General features: G+C 30.9%; 1 protein-coding gene across 4 annotated transcripts in view; it reads left to right on the top strand.

The window, feature by feature from the left end:
- The window catches only part of LOC101894550 (protein GDAP2 homolog), a 222,314-nt gene extending 204,967 nt beyond the window's left edge, over positions 1–17,347 (top strand). For all 4 annotated transcript variants that reach the window (XM_059120076.1, XM_059120078.1, XM_059120079.1 and 1 more), the window contains 4 exons: positions 3,965–4,118; positions 4,199–4,338; positions 7,382–7,436; positions 7,502–17,347. In XM_059120076.1, coding sequence (XP_058976059.1) covers positions 3,965–4,118; positions 4,199–4,338; positions 7,382–7,436; positions 7,502–7,696 — 544 coding nt within the window. In that variant the 3' untranslated portion in view covers positions 7,697–17,347. The remainder of the gene's footprint in view (positions 1–3,964; positions 4,119–4,198; positions 4,339–7,381; positions 7,437–7,501) is intronic.
- Positions 17,348–22,278: the final 4,931 nt, after the last annotated feature.

The following is a 22,278-nucleotide window of genomic DNA, read 5'->3' as shown; positions in this document are numbered from 1 at the left end:
TTAACAATATCAACAACAAGAACAATAACAAAAGTCATAAACAAAACCAAACAACTGCAAATACGGAACATTTACATACTAAGTACACATTCCCGCCGCCAGTTAGCAGACGTCGAGTCGAGTTGAGTCGAGTCGAGCGTCAACTGCTACTCTATTTTTTATTGTTATTTGGAATTCATATTTGTAAATAAATAAATAAATGAATAAATTTCCATGGCGTTTATATTTACATGCAAAATAAGCTATACTATATTTACTGGAGCTTATATAACAATTGTATGTGTGTATCGCATATTTAAATGGATCAATTACATCGATGCTAATCAATAACAAAAACCCGAGTCAGTCCCTTTAACTGTGGCCAGGCAGGCAGGCGGCTTAGTCATTCATGCATATTCAAGTGTGATAGCTGATGAAAAAAACAAATATTTTTGAAATAATTTATAATGACAAACGAACAACTACGAACTGGATGTATGTGACTGGGTAGATCACCCTGTTCAAATATATCTGTACTTAAGCGAAAAATAAGAAAGAAGAGGTAGAAATCGTATGAGGCACCAATTCTAGAGGATATTCAGGGAGTCTTCTATGTGTAGAACACCCCCAAAGGTTCTTCTTAAGACAGAATTCTTCTATGAATAGAACATCTTTCAGATATTGTCTAAAGGCGTAAGATGTCTTATATGGAGGACTTTTTTATAAGAAGTCAGTCAATAGGGGTTTTATAAATAGAAGGTCTTTAAGAGGTTTTCAGTATAAAAACATTGTTAGAAGGTCAAAACTTATCCTATTTAACAAAAATCGCTTAGTTATAGAATATTACAATAGGTGTTTTTCAGAAGAATACATCTTCAACAAATATATTATATTTAGAAGGACCAGGAGTTTTATATAAATACCAGCAAGTGTTAGCTAATTCTTCTGCAAAAAGTCCACTCTAATATTTTGGATTTGTTCCAAGAGTTAGACGTTCCTATTTATACCCTCCACCATACTATGGAGGGTATATTAACTTTGTCATTCCGTTTGTAACTCCTAGAAATTTACATTTTAGACCCATAATAACTGCAACAAAGTCAAACGCCATAATTTTACATTTTTTGTTTACATTTTATTGAATGAAAGCCAAAAAAATATCGGAAATAGCATCAAATTTTAGAAGAAGTTTAGATTTGTTCGAATTGGTCACCTTTGGCACGACTTATGACCTTCAGACGGCCAATGAAACCGTTACACGCTGCTCGAATGGTGCTCTGCGGTGTTTTGGTCCTTTCCCGGCGAAGCGCTTGCTCGAGGTGATCGACACTTTGGTATTTTTTAGTACAAACCTTGTTTTCCAAAATACTACAGACACAATAGTCCAACGGATTGTTATCCGGAGATGTTGGTGGCCATTGTGCGCTGGAAATGAAGCGAGGAACCTCATTTTATAACCATTCTTGGGTGGCGCGTGCTGAGTGCGATGGTGCTGGCTTTAATACACCCTCCAAAATATTTTCGCGATAATGTTTGGCATTTATTCTGATGTCATGGTCGATTAATACGAGCGGAGAGCGACCATCGGCCGTTATGGCGGCATACACCATCACCATGGCTGGCGCTTGAGTTATGGTGGTGGCACCGAAGGTGCACATTTTCAAACTGCTGGACAACGAATGTTTTCTCATCGGAGAAAACCAAGTTAGGCAGTTCACAACTTTCGGCCAAGCGAAGCAACTCTTTAGCTCTTTTGAGTCTATTGCGGTGTCTTTCTGTTTTGGTGTAAGTTCTTGCACTTTTTAGAATTTTAATGACTTTATCCCGAGCTTATTTTTCAATATTTGCCGAATGGAATATTGCGATTTGGAATATTCCAACCGGGACCTCAAGATAAAATATCAGGATTCGAAATCATAAATTCACTCAATATCAAATTTAGTACTTTTTGTATAATTTTAGTACTAATTTGGAAAATCAATCACAAACTCCAACTGTGACAAATTATCCAAATTTAGTAATATTTAGTACTTTCGTACAATTATAGTAAAGATTTTTAAAGTCCACTCCATATCTCAATTCCAGTTGCCAATATCCATTTTGGGGATTCAAGCTCTATTTCTTTACCCAATGCCCATTTAGTACTATTAAATACTTTTCTTAAAATTATAGTACACATTTCCAAAATCACCTCCATATCTCAATTCCAGATACCCATAGAGACCTTAACATCAAATTTGAGGATAACAGCCCCATCTCTTTACCCAAAACCAAATTTAGTACTATTTACTACTTTTCGTACAAATATAGGACGCATTTCCAAACCACTGCCAAATCTCAAACTTAGATACCCATAGTTATCTAATATCAAATTTCAGAATTGTATTTCTATCTCTTCAACCATGTATATAGTACACATTTCCGAAACCACCTCCATATGTGCAGGCTACACACGAACAGCGACCCTAATACAAAATTCTATATTTCAAGCAATATTTGTTCACCCAATACCAAATTGTACAAAAATAATTACTTTTTAGTACTTTTGGTTCATTTGTAGTACACATTTCCAAAACCACCTCTTTATCACAAACCTACCATCAAAAGGGAACCCAATACAATATTTCGAAATTACAGGTTCATCCGTGCACCCTAAACTAAATTATTCCTAATTTTAGTGTCATTTAGTACATTTGACACACTTAGCCCATATTTCCAAAACTATGTCCATACACCGAACCTATTTTCCAACCTTGATTTTCATACCAAATTACAAGTTATTACCTCTATCCGTTCGTATAATACCAAATAGTACCATTTTAGAACTTTACTACCATTTTAGAACTTTTCGTTAACTTTAGATTTAGATTTCATAAAACCCTTTGGCATCTATCCGGCACTCCATCAGCGACTCTCGTTCCAAGTTTCAAAATTCTAAATTATGCCGTCTGTCCAATTTTTGTACTATTCTTATCCTTTTAGTAGGTATTCCCAAAAATTCAGTCTTATTACACGTCTACGCAGCAAGACAGACATGCAAAATTTCTAGCTTCAGCCGTTTCGTCTGGGCTTAGATTTTCAGTCAGTCAATGAGTTATTTCACTTCTCTTTTATATATAGAGATAGAAAACCTTTAACTGAATTGAATTCATCTGTATATAAAGCTTCTAAAAGGGCTTCTACTTTCTGGAGAATATTTCGATCCTGTTCCTGCAGAAAGTTACTTAACAAAAATTTCTAAATTGAGTATATCCCTACAAAAACCATTTGCTCAAAAAAAATTGTTTTTTATACAAAAGTTGCATTTAATTCAGGCCTTGTCAGGAAAAAATGAATTCATTTATTTCTGATTTATTTTTTTCCACCGCAAAAACTCAATGTGGAAATATTTTAAACTTGAAAAATTAATCATATTTTTTTGGAAGATTTTCTCTTTTTTTTCTAACATTGGAGAAAATTTTGAATACTTTGAGGATACATTATATTTTATAGCACAAACATGATGAAAGCATTCGCGCTTTGCTGCCCACTTATGGCGATTGCATATTTATAATTCATGCAATTTCCAACAACATTTGTAGGTGAAAATTCCTTAAGTTTTGTATTTTATATCCCGCACAGACATATCTGTTTTATTTTATAAACCGAAAAAAAAATTTTAAAAATGTAAAATATTCCACCAATAAAATAAATTCTACATCAAAGTGTTTGAAAACAAATATGAATAACACTGTTTATAGCCAATTAACATCATTATAAACATCGAATATTCTTTGATTTAAATATTTCCGAAGTGGTGTGTATTTGTCGATTTCCAAACAAATGTGTGAAGTGCAAAAATCCATTTAACCGTAGCCTATTTAAAATCTTGTTAATCAATTTATTTATAATAACAACAATTCTTTGTTAACATGAAAATGACGTTATTCCAGATCAAAATATATAAACTCTATATTTGTTTGTTTTTTTCCTTCTTCCATTCCAGATATGAACGTCTCTTACATCGTGCTCAAATCGAAGATCTAAGCGAGGTATCCGGCATCGGTTGTTTATATCAGAGCGGCGTTGATCGTCTGGGCAGACCAGTGATAGTGTTTTGTGGCAAATGGTTCCCAGCACACAATATCGATTTGGAAAAGGTAAGGGGGAGATATGAAATAGCTCATTCAATATGTGCGTGTGTGTGATTAACTCTTTTCTTTTTCCAATTCCTTTGCAGGCCTTATTATATTTGATAAAACTCTTGGATCCCATCGTTAAAGGAGACTATGTTATCGCTTACTTCCACACATTGACCACAACAAATAATTATCCATCATTGCATTGGTTGCGTGATGTCTACAGTGTATTGCCTTACAAGTGAGTTTTGAAAAATTTTATTAGGCTTCAAAGATTTATTTGAAAGGTTACAGATAATTTGAAGAAAAAGATCATCTTGATGAATTTTCCATTGTAAAATATTGCTGATTTAATTTTATTGATAGAAGAACTTTAGACATTGATAAATTTAGTTTTCAGCAGGACGAAACAATTTCGTATTAAATATTTGAAAAGGGATACTACTTTTCAAATATTTAATACGAACAAGTAAAAAACCAGTAAATAAAGTCCTGAAGTCGGGCGGAGCCGACTTTATGATACCCTACACCACTTTGCTAATTTAGTAGAGCTCCACATAACAATTAAAAGTTTTTATGGGAGAATTCAATCATACACGCTATGATTATAATTATAATTTAGAGTTCGAAGGACTAAATATGCCGAAGCATTTGTATCTTTTAAATTCGGACTTGTATTGCCCATTTGGTGCAAAATTAATTTGAAATCAGATAAAGATATATATGGGAGCTATATCCAAATCTGAACCGATCTCGATAAAATTTGGCAAAGATATTTCTGAGTTGTATTTGATATATTTCCCTAAATATCGTTGTTACGGACTGCATATTATGGCTGTGGGTAACAAATATAACAAATCGGATGAACAGTATATATGGGAGCTATAGCTATATCTGAACCGATTTTCAACAAATTTGGCATACTAGCTTCCAGACTCAATTCGGTCGTATGTGCCAAATTTCATCACATTTGGGTAAACATTAAACGTTTGGTGTACAATAAAAAGTAAATCGGACGAAGTTATATATGGGAGCTATATCCAAATCGGAACCGATCTCGATAAAATTTTGCAAAGGTATTTCTGAGCTGCGTTTGATATATTTCCCCGAATATTGTTGTTACAGAGTGCATATTACGGCTGCGGAGGACAAAAATAACAAATCGGATGAACAGTAAGACCTTTTGAATAATGCTGTTAAATTAAAAAAAAAAAAACATAAAAAGGAGAATGTTAGGCCGTTATATAAGAAACTCCATAGACAATTTAATACTTCAAGGATTGTCATCTACCAAATCTTCAAAAATACAATATTTGAAACAATTTTGTGTGTAAATGTGACTAGGATTATCAAAATACCAAAAATCGGTATTTTATCGGGAGGTATAGTCATATAGGGGCCATACATAAATTGTGGATCTATATATACAATGTTCTTTCGCCGGAGCTAGAACCCATTATGAACTACAAATGCCAATTTTTACACAAATTTGTTGAAAAATGTGCCTAAAATTATCAAAATATCGAATATCGAGAGGTACCGTTATATGGGGCCTATCTGAAATACTGGACCCACAAGACCATTTACGAACATAACCTGCTTACTGGCAAAATACAGACTTGCGAAATTTTAGCCTTTTATATAAATTCGTTCGAAATATAGCGTGAATGACAATGTTAATATACCCTCTAAAGTATGGTGGAGGGTATAACTAGTAAGACAATGTTAATATACCCTCCAAAGGTCTAAATAATCGCGTATGCAAGTCCTCGACGTCCTATAACCCCCATATAACGATACCTCCCTATATTCGTCAATTTCATGATTTTAGCGGTATCATTCACCAGATTTTTTTTTTCAAATTTCCTAATTGAAGTTCATAATGGGTCCTACAGCCTATGACAAAAAATATCTTATGAGAGAACACGTCTACTTATAGTCCCTATATAAGGTGTTTCATTTGAGAGGCATTTTTCTGCGGATTTTGCTTTGGGAATTTTTCAAGTTCCTTCAACATGGTTTGTTTTTAAATAAGACACGCAGTTTTCATTTAAAACTATTGCTAAAAGAAAGTTTCGCATCACATTAGAAGCATATGTACCATTTCATAATAATAGCATACTTTAAGGCGCTCCCCATAATTTTTAAATTGAAGGTTAAATTAAATGTTAAATAAATATTATAAATTAATCTTAATTATAATATTATAAATTAAGGAGTAAAAAGTGAGTCACTTATTCACTGATTCATAAACACCCAGGCGAAACGGCTGAAGCTAGATTGCTTGTAGGCCAATATTGGTGGGTAGGGGTTAGATGAGGCCGGGTTTTTAGAAATTCGGTCTAGAAGTGTACAAAATGTTCTAAACTGTACAAAATATGTAAAATGAGGGTCACTGATGCAGTGCAGTACCAAAAGGTTTTTGGAAAATCCAATTTTATGGTTACGAAAAGCTCGAAAATAATACTTCTAAAATGGTACCTTTTGGTATTACGTGAACGGATAGAGCTAAAAACTTGAAATTTGGCATGAGAATCAAGATTGGGTGAAGGGAAAGTACTGAAATCCTGAAATTTGATATAGATGTCACTGCTGGTATCTGTAGTTGAGATTTGTTTAAAAAGTACTATGTGGCACTAAATTGGGTATTAGGTGAAGAAATATATCAGGAATCCCGAAATTTGAAATTGAGGTCTCTGTTGGTATCTGGGATTGAGATTTGTTGGTGATTTTGCAAATGCGTACTATAATTGTTCGAAAAGCACTTTGGATCACTTATGTTGTCTAGGATGAAGAGATGAAGACTGTTTTGGATATGCATATTAAATGTGACTAAAAATATGGTATTGGGTGAAGAGATTGAACAGAAATTGTGAAATTTGATATTGAGGTCTCTTTTTATTTCTAGGGGTTATATATAAGAAAAATTGGATTGGAAAAATTCAACATCAAAATTAATTATTTGAAAGTCTTTTGGTATAAAAAGTAAACATTTTCCTATTTTCTTTTCCGAAAAAGAAAAAACTTAAATAATACATGAAACCTTGAAAATCTGAAAATGTAGTACGATGTTTAAAGTTTTGATGAAAAAAAAAATGTTGTCAAACTAAACAAATTGTACATTTTGAGTACTTAAAAGGTCTAACACGTATTGTTAGAGCGAATCTTAAAAAGGTAGACTTTTCGCTGGCAAAGTAGCGATGAATAGAATAGCTTTAATTTCAAAAATAACTTTTTTATACTTAATCTAACTCTTAAACTAATTACCTTTTTTTATTTTCCAGATACAAAAAGAATCTGAAAGCCTTCTATATTGTACATCCCACATTCTGGACAAAGGTATGGATATTTGTTTCAATCATTTAGAAATAAACTCTTTAACCCCATTTTTATTTTTTAATTAGATGATGACCTGGTGGTTCACCACATTCATGGCACCAGCCATTAAAGCCAAAGTACACTCCCTACCAGGCGTTGAACATCTGTATTCCGCAATAACTAAAGATCAATTAGAAATTCCCGCTTATATCACAGAATACGATATGGCCACAAATGGCATACACTATTTTACACCGCAAACACAGACGACCACGTCATAGACTACAATTATCAGACCAGAGGCTGTATAAATAGCAACCCCAAATAAAAACGAAAACTAACAACAACAACAACAAAACTTAACAACTTAACAAGTAATCCTTCCACAAATATTAGAAAGAAAAGAAAATAAAATACAAAGAAGCCTTTTTCCGTCAACCTTGTGGTCCTTTTTGAGAAGAAAGTCCTTGTGCCCAAGCCAACAACCGAAAGAAGAACCCTACACAACAGAAACACTGAAAAAAAAAAACACAGCCAAGTCCTCCTCATACTCTTATCCAAATATTACTGGTGTGCGAGAACATCATTATGTCAGTCAAAAAAAAAAAAGTTGTAAAAGAAGAAGAACAACAACCGCAGTCTCTGTCTATAGAAAGTGTTATGCAATAAGAAACAAAAAGAAGAAGAAGAAGAAGAAGAAGAAAAAAATATACTGTAAACCCACAATCTCCCATTCCCTCCCCCCATTTTACCGACCCATGCTAATGATGAAGATTGAAGTAAGATATACCTACCTATTATACACAACAACAACATAAACAATAATAACAACACCAGCAACATATTATATACAAATAAAAACATACATACTTACAAGCCGTTACATACCAACTATATATATATATACAACAAAAAATACATTGAAAAGCTGAAGCAAAACTAACTGGCCACCACATTTCAAATATTCAAATCGGAATGTTGCTGGCAAAGAAAACCAAAAGTTGCGAGAGAAAGAAAAAGGAAGCAGACAAACAGGAAAATGCCGACAACAATCCTCAACTAAAACTAAACATTTAAATTTTAGCATTACCCAAACTATAAACATTAACACACACAAACACACACACACACACACATACATGCATATACACAAATATATATATATTGTAAAGTAGAGTTTGGGACGGACGTTATTATATATAATAAAAACAAAAACCAAGAAAACAAAAAATAGAAAGTTGAACAAAACTTGAAAAGAAAACCAAATGTTGAACTAAAAATGATGTACCTTTATATGAAAAATAAAAAAAAACAACAACAACCATTTAGAAACAAAACTCCACATTATTATTATTATTATTATATTATATTATTATATATTGTTATAAATCATACAAAACAAAAACCTTATAAAACAAAACACATTTAACATTTTCAAAAGAAAAGAAAACAAAAAAACCAACGCTAATATTTAATTTAGAAACGTTAGTTATTAAAAAAAAATAATAAAACAAATAACTTTTTTTGATGATAATGTAACGAAAAGCAAAGAACTAAGTGAAAATCATCAAATAAATTAAATGAAACAAAAAAAACAAATTGTTGTAGTCCTTAATAAAAGAAACCGAAAAGAAAAAGAAACAAAACATTAAAAAAACTAAACCAAAAAAAAAGTATAATTCTTGATTTTTTATTTATTTTCTTTTATTTTGAGTTTGCTCAATAGGTTTGAATATTTTTTTTTCGAAATTTCAATATCTTTGATTTAAGTACAATTACACAATTTCCAGACAAAAACACGATTACATTTGTTGCATTTCTATACCCTCCACAATAGTATGGAGGGTATATTAAGTTTATTATTCCGTTTGTAACACCTCGAAATATACATTTTACACCCCACAAAGTATATATATATATTCTTTATCAGCATAAAATTCTATGTCGATTTAGCGATGTCCGTCCGTCTGTCCCTCTGTGGAAATAACACTAGCTTTCAAACGAAATGAAGTAGATTGATTGAATTTTACTCAAATGTATATATTTTATCTGCAGGACTTTTGGTATTGAAAATAGGCCATGTAGGTCAACGTTTTGGTATAGCCCCCATATAACGGTATCTCCCGATATTCGGTATTTTTATGATTTTAGCGACATTATTCACCGGAGTTGTTTCAAACTTGTTATTGGAAGTTCAGAATGAATACTACAGCCTAAAACAGAAAATTCTCTGTGTAGATCCACGTCTTCCCACATATAACGGTAACTCCCGATACTATTCATACTATTCACTTCACTACTATTCACCGGAATTGTTTCAAATTTGGTATTTCATGTTCGTAATGGATACTACAGCCTATGACAGGAGATTGTCTGTGTAGGGTTACGTCTTTGTATAGCCCCCATATAACGGTACCGCCCGATATTCGGTATTTGGATGATTTTAGCGACATTATTCACCGGAATTGTTTAATATTTAGTATTTGAAGCTCGTAATGGATACTACAGCCTAAGAAAGAAAATTGTGTATGCAGGTCCACGCCTTTGTATAGCCCCCATATAACGTCACCTCCCGATATTATTTTTACGATTTTAAAAGAATTTTTAACGGATTTTATTGTTTTTAAGAATTGCCAAGTTCGTTCCAAATGGTTCATTCCAAATTGTTCATATTATGTACTACAAAAATTTACAAAATCTACAACGGTTATTAGGTTATTCAGATGGATTTTCCATAAAAACGTCACTTTCTTTTCCAAATGAAACTGACGTACTTTACTAAAGTCTCTTCGGAATTTTCAAATTTCCTAACCTGACATTTATTGGCATTGATTATCGAAGGAAGAAACAGAAAATTTAAATTAAAGTGGCAAGGATATTACAAAACAGAAATGGCAAGAGCAGCGGCCAAACCGACAAAATATTCAAGTAAAATAGGCTAAATATTTATCATGTCGGCAGGAACTAGGTCCCCACTCTGGCTACATTGGTATTACACCGTTTATTAGCGGTCATACAATTAAATCAAATGATGCCTAGATTCTAGATTGAGGATTTATACCGAAGAAAAAGTTTATAATGTTAGAGTCGTGTGTAAATCAATATTTCCTTACAGCATAGCATACTTTTTGGCGCTTTCAACAATTTTTAACTAGAAAAAGAAACTACGATATAAAAAAGAAACTACAATAAAAACTATATGATATACTTAAGCTGTAGATATATTCATTCGAACTACAGTTCAGAATTTTTTTTAATTTTGAAAATTTTTGTATTCGCCTAAAAGTATGCTGTGAAAATGCTTAAATAAAATAATGACTGTAACATGATGTATAACCAGACTTAGGGGAATTCTGTGCCCTTTATAAAACCTCTATTTTACTCTGGTATAATTTCGGTTTGGCTTTTAGACCCTCAGAAGTATCACTATAGAAGGGGCACATATCATTTCAAATTTTAAAAATGCCTTTCTTGCAGGCACGCTAATTTTCGATAGAAGTATTCAATTTGGTCTTGACTTTGCACAAGGTAATATTTTTGTCAGACTTTAATCAAGTTCGAGAATTGTTATATGGTGATATTTTTAACAGGTCTGGGTTAGGTTCTAGTACCTCCCCCCAAAAGGGTGGAAATTTTGAATAAACATAACTCTTATAAACTGTGGACTGACTCACCGATATCCTTCAAACTCTGGTACCTCTCAATACGTATTTTCTGTAGATGTTTTCGTAAACCAAGGTGATGTAAAGAAACGTCTCATAATCTGCGAATATTTTCTTATTCTTATCCGTTTTTTACTAAGTTTATATTTATTTCGAGTAGTTGTTAAGTTGTTAAGTAGTTCGGGGTTAAGTCCTAATAATTCCCAAACTTCTTTATTTTACACAGGCCGAATTACACATTGTGTTAGAGTCATATGTTAAGTGAATTTTTCATATTTTACGTTTTCATAGCATACTTTGAGGAGCATACTTTGAGGAGGAGGAGGCGTCTAAAAGTTTACTATAAAAATCCTATAGATAATTGTGTGGAAAAGTCAGTACATATGGCTCCAACATCAAGTGTAATCTAGTCTTTAGCATACATACTTATTGTATTTACTCAAAACGTTTACAAGTCGCGATTTAATACTGAACTGACTGACTGGTTTCCTACACACTCGTATTTATAGTTCATCGTCTATATATGGAAGTGTAGAGAAATTCGCAATCCGAGTCCATTTAAATCCATTCGTCAATGATCATACACTCACATACAAACAAACCAATACATGTAAACAGCAAAGGAGACAGTAATTATAAATACGAGTGAGCGTTTGTTTCTTTCATATCGGATCGGAGCAATTTTCAACTCATTATATTTTGGGAAAGGGGTTAAAATCGACAATTTATGAATATAGAATGCAAATATGAAAATGTGAAAGTATAATATTTTCGGATTAGAATTTGAATGAAGCGGATCACCACCACTTTTTTGGGACGTAAAAATTAAAACCCATAACATTTTTGGACAAAATAACAAATTTCAAATGTTAATAAACAAGCACAGCGAAGGGGGCTTGGAATAACAATATCGATTCTTTTTTTATTGTTCAAAATCGACATATCTTAAGAATTTTCCGAGTTTTTTTTTACAAATATCACAGATAAATCAACTCCAATCAAATACAAGAGTAATGTCTGGAACTTGTGCGATCCTCAAAAACTAGTTTCTTAATTGTCTTCAGTTTCTAAAATTTTATAAAAATAGTTTTTTCTTCTTTTAATTTTTTGTTAAATAAAAAAATCAAATTAAATTCTTATGAATGAACAACAAAAAAAAAATAAATAAAATTATGTTCGAAATTAAATCTAAATCTGTAGACCGACCTTAATTTAGAAATCTCCCATAAAGTAAGGAAACAATACTAATAGTGCGTTTACATTAAATCACGTTTATCTGATTTAAACGTGATTATTGACCAATCGCAATACATTTAAATCATAATTTCCATGGCCAAATTTATTGCGATTGGCCAATAATTAGGGGTTGAGTCGGATACAGATTTTGTATGTAAACGTACATTAAGGTCCTGTTTCGGTGTGTCGATAGACATATAAATGCGAGGGGAAAAGCATTTCGAATATTTTTCAAAATGTTTGGTTTTATTTAAACAATCTTCCTCGACAATTTTCCTATCGGCTCTCCGAACCAGATCATATATTGTGAAAACAACATTTTAGTATTAATTTAGTAAACGTTATAAATTTAGTAAGTAAAGTAAAAAAATATGATGAGAAAAATGAACTAAAATAAAAATTTGTTGTTATTACGTAAATAAAAAAAAAAAAATATAATTAAATTATAAAAAAAGATCCCCAAATTGTTACAAAGTATTTAATTCCAAATTTCTAAAACAAAAACCAAAACCAAAAAAAAAAAACTAATAACAAAATCGAAACAAGCATTTCCCTTTAATATTTAATAAAACTAAAAAACTAACTAATGCCATAAAAATAAAAAAAAGAAATAAACCAAATCACATTTATTTCTAATTGTAAATTTTCTCTTCAAATCATTTTCCTAACCAAAAATAAAAACCAACAACTAAACTTCTTTATACTCTAAAAGCTAATAACTTAAAAAAAAGATAAACAAAAATTGTTATTAATATTTATAATTTAATATTCACCAAAGAAATTCGTTTAACAGGCCTAAAATATTCTAAATTAATGCCATATTTTGTTATTGAAAACTAATAAATCCCAACCAAAAATTGGTTATTAAAAACAAAATTAAAACATTGATTATTTATTTTTTTAATTTGGTTTTAACAACACACGCATTTTAAATGTGTAACGAAAGCTACAAACGCCAGAGGTAAAAGTTAGGTTAAATTAAACTAATCAGATGATGAAATAAATCTGTTTTGCCGACAGTTTTATTGCCTTGCCTGAGTTATGATTATTCAAACTGTTGACAATTTATGGGGGAGGTTCCGAAGCAGTTGGCCAATAATGCCCATTTCGTATCTGACTTAAAACTGATATAAATATTACAACGCGCCAGATTTGGACTATATCGACTACTTCCTTTATATGAGATATGTGCAAATTTTTGGAAAAAGTAGAAAGATGCGTGAGGTAACAGATAACAGCGGACCGAAGTATTCCATTTTCATACTTTATCTAATACAGAAAAAATATTAGAATGTGCAAAATTTGAAGGAAATCGAACATTTTATGCGAAATCATAAATTTCGATAAATTACATATTCATATCAGATTTCTGGTTATATGAAAACTTTAGATATAGCAAGTTGTAAGGAATCGCCGACTTGTTTCGCTACTTATGACAGATAAAAGTATTTAAAATTGTGACTCTTTGTGGATTAGGGACCAAAAGGGGTTTGCAGATAAATATAATCTTCACAATCTTCAGATCCTGCGTTAGAAAAATTCGAAGAGAGTTGGATGCTTATTTCGCTTTCTTTGAGCGTTTACTTTCTCAAAATCTTGAACCCTATGTGGGCAAGGTACTTGAAGGAGTGATCCGATCTCTACCATCTTTATAACATATCTTGTTTTGATGGAAATATTGAGATGTGCCAAGTCTGAATGGAATCGGATGTTTATTTCATGTATTATGGATTTAATGAATATTCAAAATTTTGACCCTATATGGGGAAGTACCAGAAGTGAAGTGGGCCGATATATGCCATCATCACACTAGACTTTGGGTTAATAAAAATATTATAATTTGTGTAATTTGAAGAGAACCGGATGCTTATTTCGGATTTCATTCTCGTTTTGGTTATTCAAATCTATGTCCCTTTGTGGAGGATCTCTACCATCATTTTTACAGATCTTGTATTGATAGAAATATTGAGATGTGCTAAGTCTAATAGTTTTATGAGCTTCATGAATATTCAAAATTTTGACCCTTTGTGGGGAAGGTACCAGAAGGAGTGAACCGATATGTTCCATCTTCACACCAGACCTTGGGTTAATATAAATATTGTGATATATGTAATTTGAATGACAATCGAACACTTACATCACATTTTATAAGAATTATAATTATTCAACATTTTGACTCTTTATGGGGGATATACTGCATGGAGTGGACCGATATTGTCCATTTTGGCACCTGACCTATCACTGATGTAAATATTAGGATTTGCAAAGTTGGAGCAAAATCGGATTATCCATTCTCTTTCTGTGCAGTAAATTATGTTCTTTGAAAGTGTTGACATTTTGTGGGGGAGGTACCACAAGGAGTGGACCGATATTGCCCATCTCCGAACTCGATCTAAGTTTGACAAAAATATTACGATGTACAAAGTTTGGGTCAAATCGGATACTCCCTTCGAGAGTAATCGTGCGTACCAGCAAGACAGACAGACAAACAGACGAACGGACATCGCTAGATCGACTCCAAATGTACCGAAACGAAATCTGGTCCAAAGAGACCTAGGGTCTAAAACCATTATTTTAGATGAGGCACGTTTTGGCCGTATCAAATGATATATATCCTATCTAGTCATATGGCTGAGGGTATAATTAAGTTAATTTGGTATATCAGGTTCCCAGAGGTCTCCTTGTTACGCTCCTTGAATAATATTGCCAATAAAGGCCCACACTGTTTGAAGTAGCCCCCAGATTTGGGTACCTCCTGATTATAGGCATTTCATATGTAATTTCCACTATTTCCAGTCGGATTTACTATATTTTGGCAATTTGGGTTTTTTGTTGGAGGAATGCCTTACAATAAAATGAATATTGGCCCATTGTTTCAATAAATCTGTCATAAGCTTCGAATAGCTACAACTATCAATTTATGGGTCACATTTTGAGGCGAAGTGGTTGTTAAGTAGTGATATTTTGAAGACATTTTTACAACAATTTGAAGGGTGTTTTTTTCTGACAAAAATGGGGCATGACAAAACTTAACGCCATCTTTATTTGTTCTTTTAAGGGGCAGTGATTGCGATATTTCTAGTTTTTGAACAATGTTATACAATGTTTTGAAATAGTCTCCAGATATTGATATACCGAAAGTTTTCACAATATTCTTCAATGAAATTGGTTATAATTTTGGATATGTCTTCCTATTGGATAGTTTTACTTCATACGTACACGTTTTGATCATTTATTTATTTATTTATTTTTTGTTTTTTTTTTTTTCAAATTCAAGAAAGGATGCTAATTGCAACTCTTGGTGCATATATGTGCTAAGCACACTTTTAGGCACAATTATTATCGGACTACAATATTTAAGGCTAGTTTACACATCTTCATTTTGTATAAACTATTTTTCTTGCCTAGGGTTGAAGAAATGTATTTGGAGTCGCCACAAGTCAGAGACATTTCAATTGCTCCATCAGTAATTTCCCGGTCATGTTATTTCGCGTTTTGGAGTCCAGAATTGGCCATCTCGATCGTAATGTAGTGGTCCATCGTTTTGAAAAATCGGTATATGGGCTAGTATACAAAACTACCCTTAAGGCCCGATTACACAGGATGATGTTAAAACCATATATTTTTTTAAAATTAAAAGTTACGCTTAATTATGTAAACTACATACTATAAAAACAATAGAATTTTAATTATACTATACTTTTAGTACATTTAAATTAATTTATACCATAAATAATTCAGATATAGTCTAAATGCATGATATAAAAATGCAAAATATATCTATCCAGATAATGCCGCTTTGCATATGACTTTAACATAATGTGTAATGTGGCCTTATTTAAATCACGGTTTTTTGTAGCCACTTAGTCTGCTTTCTACCTCTGGTGTTCGTAGCTAATTACCAAATAATTTGTACCCTAAAAGAAATCATTCAAATAATTGCACAAACTACTACTCTTTCTAAATAATAATTGGAAATCTTCCTATAAATATTTAATCTCACTCACAAATAAAAAACGTAAAGCACCAGTTTTATAAAAATGAAAAACAAAATGCTAAAGAAACCAAAATTGATAATAATTATAAATGCCTAAATTTTGAAATAAACCAAATATTGACTGCTATAAATGCACCCTCTAAAGCCTGATAGAAATTAATAACAACAAGAAATAGTAATGTACAAAACTGAATTTTTGGCCACATAATAACCACAAAAGAAAAACAAAAGTTAGATCTCATATTGAAAATGTGTAGGCAGTGAAAAACACTTCTTTAATATTAAAGAACTTTTTTTGTAAACTTTATCGAACATAAAAGCTATAATTATGCTTTATAGATAATTTTCATTAATCTGTCTTTTTTTGACCCAATTTTTATTTAAACACTATGTATTTATGCATTCGTCCGGTGAGAGAATTTATTGAAGCTTTTTTACCTTGCCAAAGGTTGGAAGAGGTTAAGGTTTGACTTTTTTAGAATTTGGAGACAATAACGCCACCTTAAAATTCTTTACTTCCCAGACCATTTTCTATGTCCTACATACGGGGATTCTACTGACTATAAATTTCCACATAGCTTTAGGGGATATTCTCCTATTATAAACCTGTAGACAGTAAATAGCGATCTACGAGATATAGAGTCCCTATAATGTCCATAAAATTCCTTAAAGATTTTTATTGTCCTTAAAACTTTCTATTGCCTACAGAAGTCGAACTAGCAAATATGTTTAAAAATCTCATTTAAGGCGGAAAAGGTCTTGAAATAATGTATTTATAAAAAAAATCTTCGTTTGAAAAATATATTTAAAAACAAATATTTTTACAAAATTCACATATTTGGTTTTGAAATCATTTAAAAAAATAATTTTAAAAACCACGATTATAGCTCTGAAAGATCTTTAAAAATATATTTAAAAATTCCTGCAATCATGACTTTTTTCTGAGAGCTTTTGAAAATATATTTCCAACATATTGACCAACAGCGGCTCCAAAATGTCTTGAAATATAATTAAAAAAAATACACTATTGTAAAAAAATATTCATAATCCTTGCAAGGATATTTGAAAGTCCTTAAAAAATATTAAAAAAAAACTAAAATAAACTAAACTAAATTACGTGTTGGACAGCCCGATGGTAAAATTAAGAAGATAAAGACATTTCAAATAAGCATATCCATCTCTGCATTTTCTGTAATTTACCTTGTCAATATATAAATAAGCATATCCATCTCTGCATTTTCTGTAATTTACCTTGTCAAATTTTACTGCATAGGAAACAGATCCCCATCTCTGATTTGTGTATATGCAATTTGACAATGAGATGTAGTCAAATGAATAATTAAAAAAAATCAAAATATTAATGCATGACTTTACTTTTATAATTCTAACATGGACATCTCTTAAAAAGTATTTTTAGAAAGTCTACGATCGCCTTTAGGAATCCAAGAATGCAGCTCTCAAAGTCCTTAGAATAATATTTAAAAAAAAATCAACTTTTTCTGCTTGGATGTCCCTAAAAAAATCCAGGTTTATGGAATGGATGGTCCTTGAAAAAATATTTATCAGAAATCTACGTTGTAAAAAATTGACATATACGACTTGGATTGCCTTTTGAAAAAATAAAAATTAAAAAAAAAAAACAAAATAAAAGTTTCCCGCTTGGGTGGTTCATAAAAAAATTAAAAAAATATGTTAGATGGTAATTAAATAATAACTGTAAACAATTCTCGTTTGTGACTCTGAAAGTCCTTGAAAATTTTTTTTGCAAAATCCACGATTCTGACTCTGAATGTCCTTAGAAAGATATTTTGGAACAGTCAATCATTTGACGCTAAAAGTCTTTGAAAGAAAATCTTTGTTTGTGGCTCAGGAAGTCTTTTTTAAGGACTCAAAAAGTCCTTAAAAATATTTAAAAAAAAATCCCGGAGTCCTTTAAAAATATTTTGAAAAAATCCACGATTCGGACTCTGAGAGTCCTTTAAAAATATTTTGAAAAAATCCACGATTCGGGTTCTGAAAGTCCTGGAAAAATATTTTGAAAAAATTATTATTTTATTTAAAATATTCATTAAAAATATTTTTAAAAAATGCACAATTCTGGCTTTCATTGAAAAATATTTTTTTATTTAATCCAGATTATGGCTTTTATAGCCCAAAAATATACTTTAAAAAAGGGATTATTGTATTCAGAACGTCTTAAAAAGGCCTTGAAAGGTATTTTGTTCTAAGAGTCTTTTAAAAACAAATATTTTGAAAAAAAAATCCACAATTTGGGCTCTGAAAGTCCTGGAAACAATGTTTTTAAAAAAAATCTATGACTGTGAGTCTGAAAGTTCTTGAATATTTTTAAATTCTATGACTCTTATTGTCCTTAAAAATATTTTTAAGAAATGCACGATTCAGGCTATGAAGGTCCTTGAAATAATATATTTTTCTTTTAAATCCAGATTATAGCTTTAATATTTTAAAAAAAAAGTTTTCAAAAAGCCACGTTTGAGGCTTCGATGTTTCTTTAAAATATGTTTTTAAACAATTTTAAAAATCCTTTCAAAAATTAGTTAAAAATCTGCGATTGCGGTTCTGAAAATCGTTAAAAGATATTTTAAAAAGTCCATGACTGCAACTCTTAAAATTATTAAAAAAAAAATTGTTAAGAAAAAAATTATTAATAAAAAATTGTGAAAATATTTTTATAAAATTCACGATTGTGACCTCGGATATCCTTTAAACAAAAAAAAACTATAAAATAAATTTTTGGCCATGAAAATCCTAGAAATTTTTTGTATTATTTTTTATATTCCTCTAAAAAAATTTTAATTTATGAATTGGGTTAATAGTAAAAAAATATTTAATGTTGATTTTTACTACAACAACACAAATACCGGACGAAATTAGATAAATACATAGCGTTTGCATTCAAATTTTAATAATTTCTCCAAAAACGCCTCGAAAACAAAACTTAAAAAGTATTAATTATTTTAGCACTCAGGGATTCATTTCAATAGCAGCAAAAACATCAACAACAACAATATGATTCCTGTACGTAATATATATATACATACAAACTTATATACATACATACATGCCTATGTGTATATCCCTCGAAAACAAAGATCCTCAGATGATGTTAATTAATGCCTAAAATAGCAAAAGTATTCATGACGAGTTTTATTCAAATCACAGGGTCCCCACCAAGAATTACAAATTCTTGGGCCAAAACAAACAATCGATGTATTTTACTCATTTATACAAATAGCAGTAACACAAATGATATATAAAAACATACTGACAGACAGCCAGATATATAATTGTTGTACAATATTACCATGGATTAGATTTTGGGTTGCTGAAAAAAAAAAACACAAAATGAGTTAAAATAATTATAATTAAAAAGAAAAATTCAATTAGTAATGCATTTTTGATAGAAGTCAATGGAAATTTTTTAGGTAAAGAGTACAATTTCGAAATTCGAAACTTGTTAAAATTAAAAGCCTATCGAGTTATACAATTTCAAAAAAATAAAGTAGTAATTGGACCCAAGCATTAATGTTTAACCCTTTACTTAAAAGAGTCCTTTGGCCAAAGAAATTTTTCACAAAACAACAAAGAAAGACAGCCCATGTTTTTTGGATGAACAAAATTAGCTCACCGTAAATTGTCAAACGAAACCAACAAACTAACCAGGAATAATTTACAATTATTTCCAAAAACCAAAAACAAAAAAACTTAAATTTTTGTAGCATGTATATTTATATAGCGTAGAACAGAATTAAAAAAAAATGTGTTTCGTTTTACCTGTTTTTTTTTTTTAATTTTCATTTTATACCAAATGTTAAAATTGTCAAAACAACACACGACACAATGTAAAACCAAACAATGAAATCTATATTCCAACAAAAGCCATTACTAGAGTTTAATTTTCAATGAAAATTATTAATAACTGTTGCTCCCCTTTTTGTATATAAAAACAACAACAGCAAAAGAAAAAGAAATTGTGAAAAAAACGTTATTACCTATTATATAAGTTCAAAATCACATAAAATCCTCTATATAAGGAAATCATTTTTTGAAAATGAAAAAAAAAACATAACAAAAAAATCCCCAATCATAAAATGCTTGCGTTAAATAAAAAAATAAATGAAAAAATTAAAATCAAATGTGAAGTTTTGATTACGGTTTATGTGGGAAATGTTTTGGGTATTTTGTTCTACTGGAACCTTATGGCGGAGATTTACATGAATTAAAAACAAAAACGAATATGGTTTGCTTCGTTGAGGCCTAAATTCTTTTTTAATTGAAAATGTGAATAAGAAGACCAGTGAATTCCAAAGAAAAGCACCCATGTCATATGAGTTTTTCATATTAAATAAAACTTTAAAATTTATAAAAAAACATGCATGTTTTTCTTTTGAATCCACATTCGAATTATTATAAATGATTCAATATTCTTTTATAATGAAAATGGTTGCAAATTTAAAGTTTGTGTAAATATTTTCATTTCGTATAATGAAAATAGCTTTTTTTTAGTTAAGCTGCCGTAATTGATATTACCTAAAAGTATGCAGCATTTATCAATATTTCAGAAATGTTATTTAATGAAACTGGGTGCCTCGTACAAAAGCTAAAGCAAAATGTAAAAATTTTTGGAATAAGGTCCGTAAAAAATATTTTCATTTTTATACCCTCCACCATACTATGGAGGGTATATTAACATTGTCATTCCGTTTGTAACTCCTCGAAATATCCATGTCAGACCCAACAATGTATATACATCCTTGATCAGCGTAAAATTCAAAGTCGATTTAGCGATGTCTGTCTATCCGTAAGTCCGTTGTAATCAGGTTATCTTTCGAACGAATTGAGATAGAATTTTGCACACACACAACGGTACCTCCGGATATTCGGTTTTTTGATGATTTGGACGTCATTATTCACTGGAAGTGTTTCAAATTTGGCATTTGAAGTTCAAAATAGATACTACCGCCAAAGACAGAAAATTTTCTGTGCAGGTCCACGTCTTCGTATAGACCCCATATAACGGTACCTCCCAATATTCGGTATTTTGATGATTTTAGCGTTATTATTGGGAATAATGGGAACTTCAGTCTGTGACAAAAAATTGCAGGTCCAGGTCTTCGTATAGGCCCCATATATCAGTACCTTTCGATATTCGGTACTTTGTTGATTTTAGCGACACTATTCACCGAATTTTTTTGAGATGTCGTATTTGAAGTTCGTAATGGATGCTACAGCCTGTGACATAAAATTTTCTATGCAGGTCCAGGTCTTCGATATTTTGATGATTTTACCTACATTTCTTTATTTCAAGTTTCAAATTTGAATATAGCAATGGCTTATGGCAAAAAAAGCTTATGTAGGTTCACGTTGTAGAGACCCCAATATAACGGCTATATTCAGTATTTTTAAGATTTTAACAGAAGTTTTAACGGATTTTATTTTTTGAAAATTTCCAAATTCGTTCCAAATGCTGGCGGATATTCAAAGTTCGGCCAGGCCGAACATACTGTTTTTTAGCTTGTTAAAAGTTCACATTTCACCTTGGATAATCTCTGAAAAATTACTAAAAATACTTTTTCAGCTTGGCTGGTCCTGTAAAAACATTTTTAATATTCCACGTTCATAATTTGATCCTTAACAAGTAAAAAAAGTATCGGTCGGTTTTGCCGACAGATGTATACCCTCAGCCAATGTTCGATTATTTAAAAATATTTTGACTTCTGTTATGAATTTTCAAACTCTTGACCCTCTATGAAGTGGGTTTTTTTCTAGATTTCAGATCGGACCTAAAGAAATATGATATAAATATTATTATGAATATATAAGAAAATCGAACATTTATATCAAATTTTTGGGAAATCTTAAATTCAATATTCATCTCAGGATTGTTGTTGAGAGACATATATTTAGATATTGCAATTTGTAAAGAATCTCTGAGTTGTTTCCAAAT

Source organism: Musca domestica, unplaced genomic scaffold (genome assembly GCF_030504385.1).
Source record: "Musca domestica strain aabys unplaced genomic scaffold, Musca_domestica.polishedcontigs.V.1.1 16, whole genome shotgun sequence".
Classification (NCBI taxonomy): Eukaryota; Metazoa; Arthropoda; class Insecta; order Diptera; family Muscidae; genus Musca; species Musca domestica.
This window is presented reverse-complemented; position numbering and strand designations above follow the sequence as displayed.